General features: G+C 58.4%; 1 protein-coding gene across 1 annotated transcript; it reads right to left on the bottom strand.

The window, feature by feature from the left end:
• Window positions 1–923: 923 nt before the first annotated feature.
• Window positions 924–4,417, bottom strand: LOC104516196 (alpha-1-acid glycoprotein 8-like; the record flags this gene model as incomplete). Its single annotated transcript, XM_010160447.1, has 4 exons — window positions 924–1,031; window positions 2,816–2,919; window positions 3,410–3,520; window positions 4,344–4,417. Coding segments are annotated over 4 exons (397 nt in total), but the record flags the coding sequence as incomplete, so codon positions are not given.
• Between the last annotated feature and the right edge of the window lie 64 nt (window positions 4,418–4,481).

Genomic DNA, 4,481 nt, shown 5'->3' with positions numbered 1-4,481 from the left:
ACTGCGTTCCTCCCCTTGGGGCGGGGGGGTGTAAGGGGTGCGACTGCATTCCTCCCTTTGGGGCTTGGGATGTAAGGGATGTGACTGCATTCCTCCCTTTGGGGCTGGGGGTGTAAGGGATGCGTGCGGTGCCTGATGGCTGCTGGTGCGAACCGGAGCCACGGAGAGCGAAGCGACTCTTCAACTTTCTTGCCTCTGGGATGCTGAGCTTACTGGGAGGTGAGGAAACACGACCCTTTTTCTCTGGGGAAGTAAAAATCCAGCCTGGGTCGGGTCAGCACCCATCTTTTTTTGGCAGGAGGATAATGTGTCAGGGTCTGTTGCAAACCCCCTGTGATGAACGTGACCGGGAAGCCCGGCCCAAAGGGTTTGGGCAGGAACATCTGCCCCAGCTGGGCTACCTCTGCCTGTCAAGCTGCTGCCAAGAGAAGGGGATGGTTGCTTCCAGCCAGAAACCCTCCTCCTCCTCGGCCTGTGCACTAAAAGCTCAGTTTCTCGCGTTCTAGATGTTGGGGTAACTCGTCAAGTGCTTGGCACGTGCCGTTAGGACAGTTACTGGTTGCCCTCTCCTGGTTAGCCTCTCTCACTGCCCTGGCTACCCGCTGCTGTTTGAGGAGAGCTGGGTGCGAACCTGAGCGGAGCCAGGGCTGGAAACGCTTCGTGCGTCACCTCGTCGCCGAGGTTGGCTCTTCCCAGCTCCCGAGGTTGGCTCTTCCCCCGGCGGACTCTTCGTGCGTCACCTCGTCGCCGAGGTTGGCTCTTCCCAGCTCCCGAGGTTGGCTCTTCCCAGCTCCCGGCGGACTGACATGCATTGGGCGAGCCGGAGGGGTGCCCGTTCCCCTTTGCGACCCCCGCTCCCCATCTCTGCAGAACCCTGCTCTGGCATCTCCCCTACGAAACACGTCGAGCGTGAGCAAAGGCGTTTATTCCATCCCGTGGCGCCGGATGTCCGGAGGAGGGGATGCCGTGTCGGCTGCAGGCTCGCTGCACGGGCTCTTCCCTTCCTCGATTTCCTTCTCTTGACACAGCTCCTTCCAAAACAACAACGACAGGGTGAGTGGGACTGTCCGTGCACCTGCAGGAGAATTTACTGAAGAAAGGAGTGGTTTTCTTTTCCTTTTTATCAGGTCGTAACTCCGAGGGGGCCTAGAGGAGCTCCGCACTTCCCCCCACCCCGGTCACGGATGCCGCTTGCTGGGGTGCGGAGCTGCTGGTGGTGTCCTTTTCCAGGCCTGGGCTGTGAAGGGGAATCCAGCTTTTCTGGAACAAAGCTGTGCCCTGTGGGGGTCAGTAAGTGTACCCTGAAGGAAAGGGGGATTCCAGCTTTCTGAGAAATAAGGGAAAAGCTTGTGCAACCCCGGCAGTCGGAATGAGGTGGGTTAGGCTCTGCCCATGCCTCGGGCTGACGCAGGGGTATGTGAGTCTCTGTGCTGGTTGATGTCCAACTCTTTCGGCCTGACGATAAAGATTATAGAGTCGGAGAATCCTGGAACTCTTTGGGTTGGGAGGGACCTCAAAGCCCACCCAGTCCCACCCCCCTGCCATGGGCAGGGACACCTTCCACAGCCCAGGTTTCTCCAAGCCTCATCCAGCCTGGCCTTGGACACTCCCAGGGATGGGGCATCTATCAAATATCTATCAAATGGATCCCCAAAATATTTTCTGCGTGTGCTTAATTGGGTTCATTTTACTCCTCAGATGCGGCATCCTGCCTCTCAGCTGGGCACGAAACCCTTCCTGGCTAACAGCGATCACGCTGGGGCTCGTAAGGACAAAGGGTTCTGGCTGATTCCACTCGCCTTTTCTCTAAAAGGGATTTGTCTGCCCCAAATTTTAGTGTGATCCAGCTGGCACTTTGGGGAGCAGGACCCTGCCTCCTGGGTGCTGCCCGTTGCCTGATGGGGAGAGGAGACCTGGCCTGCCCCACCATGGGGGTTTCTGCCCATGTCCCCGTCCCGGGTCCCCTGAGCCTGTGGGTGACACTTCTATCTCTCACAGGGGGTGTCAGGGGCTACGTCGGGTCCAGTCCACCAGCTCGGAGCGAGGTCTTGGGCACCTCTGGAAGCTCAGTCTCCTGCCATGGATGAGCAGCCGGCCAGGACAGCAAGGGATGGGTCAGGAAAAGGTAAGATATTTTGTCACCCCCACACTGGGTCTGGTTTATGTTTTGATGGAAAAATGAAAGGAAAATGTCTGCTTTTGTGGGCATGGATGGTTTTACCTATTTCCTGATGTCCCATGGGGTTGGACCGCAGCCCAAAAGGACCCCATGTGCTGTACACCCCCACCCCGGGGCGGGAGGAGGACTGGCTTCAGCACCCTCCCGAGCTGTGAACCCGCTCATCATCGCAGCACCTTGGGGTGCCAGGAAAGCGACTCCCAACCTGACAACCACCCCAGGTTTTTAGGGGTTTGAATAGTTGTGGCTTTGGCTGAAGCGGGGCCGTGCAGCACCCCAGGGCACGGACACCCCCTGCCCCTTGCTGCAGCTCCTGGGGGCTCCTGGCAGGGCAAACCCAGGAATTTTGGGGCAAAAACATCCCAAACTCTAGCCAGCTCTCCCCTAGCAGGGGGAGGCAGGCAGTTACCAGTTTTGGTGCAGGTATTTGCTTTGGGGGGTCAAGTATCTGCTGGGGGGGATGTTATTTGTTATTTCAAACCACCGTCGCTGCCGAAGCAAACCTGTATTTACCTAGGACCCCAAATCACCCCCACCCCCTGGACAATCTGTCTCCGAGACCCCGCTTTGGTGGCTGGAGCTACAGCCCGGGGCGGGGGCTGCAGCGGCTCTGCCCACCCCCAAGCAGCCACGTACGGTTCTCCACGGCGCGTACACGATCTCCTCATCGCTCAGCCCCAGGCGCTTGGCGTGACCCTCGAACTCTTCCCGCAGGCTCGTGCTGGCGTTCAGGCTTCGGGCTGCAAAAGAAGCGTTTCCCAGGAGTCGGTTATGGAGCGGTGGCCTTGGCACGGCTCTTCCTGCCGTATCCCTGCCTCCCGCCAGCGCTTGCTGCGGGGGCGATGCCTGCTGGGGTCTCTCACCCCCGCGGTAAATAGACCGAAACAAAACCGGTGTTCGGTTTTGTTTTTGGAGGCAAGCACCGAAAAATCGCGTCTGGCTTGAAAATACCAAGATTTTAGGATGATATCGATGCTGAATTCCATTTGCTTCCTGTTCTTTGAATATTTATGGCGTAAGTGGGTTTTGTCTTTAACTTGGTCTTTCCGCTCTGCCAAGAGATTCAGGTTTTAATGGGATTTGTAAAAACTCCTGGAGCTGGCGGTCTTGGGGGGAAAAAAATCACTGACTTGGCAAAACCAAGCTGCTGCGTGGTGGTACTGGTAATTTATGGGCGCGTTTTGGTGTCCCATGATAGTTTTGAGGTACTTTAGGGTGGAGTTTGCGTACCGTAGAGATACAGCCCCAAATAGGTCCTCTCCCGCCGCAGTTGGTACTGGATGAGTAGAACGTCGTCAGAGCTGAGGTTCATCAGCGTCCCCACGGTTTGCTGGGTCTTGGCTTGGAGGGAACAGAATCCGGGTTGGGAAGAGCCACGATAAACCGCAGCCTGGGCGCGAGCAATGCCTGTAGCCTCTGGGGATCTGGGATTTGATGTGGTGTGAGCCGTTTGGCGCTGTGCGCGTTTGAATCGTGTTTCCTAAATGTGGGCCTGGGGGGGTGTGAAGGAGCCAAAGGCACCCAGCTCCAGCCAAAGGCACCCAGCCCCTGTCCTACCATCGCCATGTGCCGGGCCACGTGGCTCGCTGGTGCTTGGGGTACGAGCGGCTCTGCCTGGCCCCGTGTGCCTGACCCCACGGCTTGGGGGGGGCTGTAAAAATGGAGGAGAAACAGTCCCCTGCTTGCAGCAACGCTGACTTGGCCGGGTCAGTGCAAACCGTGTCTCAGGAGCGTTGCAATTCCCACCCCAAATGGCTCACCCCCCCCCTTTCCTCAGTCAGGAGGAAACGATTTCGGAACACCAGGCTTCATTAATCCGCTGAAACCTGCCACAGATGTTCCCCTCCTTTCCCCGAGGGATTGTGAAATAACTGTACGAAGGAGGCTTCTCCGTCCCCTGCTCCTCGCTCCTGGCGCGGTGTTGCTTCATGGGGTTGGGTGCGGTGTGACGGTGGGGCTGCCCTCCTGGGGTCTCCCGGGAGCAGGGACCGACCCAAGGGGCCCCTGGCACTTGGAACCCTTTGGGGCCCATGGGGCTTCCAACGGGCAAAGCGACCCGGGAATATGACGTAAAACACGGGCACGGGTCCTTGGCGTGTGTCAGCCTGTCCGAAAACTGGGCTGGGCGACGGCCCCTACGGCTGCGCCCGCGGGTGCTGCTCACCGTGCTTCACCAGCGTGGTGTTACTCCCGGCGACTTCCAAGTAGGTGGAGTTGTTGGTGAGACACTGGTCCCCCCTGGAGTGAGAGGGGAAGGCAGTGACGTGGGTAAGGGGAGCAGAACTCCCTCCACATTGCAGCC

The sequence above is a fragment of the Eurypyga helias genome, unplaced genomic scaffold (assembly GCF_000690775.1).
Source record: "Eurypyga helias isolate BGI_N326 unplaced genomic scaffold, ASM69077v1 scaffold36061, whole genome shotgun sequence".
Classification (NCBI taxonomy): domain Eukaryota; kingdom Metazoa; phylum Chordata; class Aves; order Eurypygiformes; family Eurypygidae; genus Eurypyga; species Eurypyga helias.
Note: the sequence above shows the minus strand (reverse complement) of the source record. Positions and strands in the feature narration are given on the sequence as shown.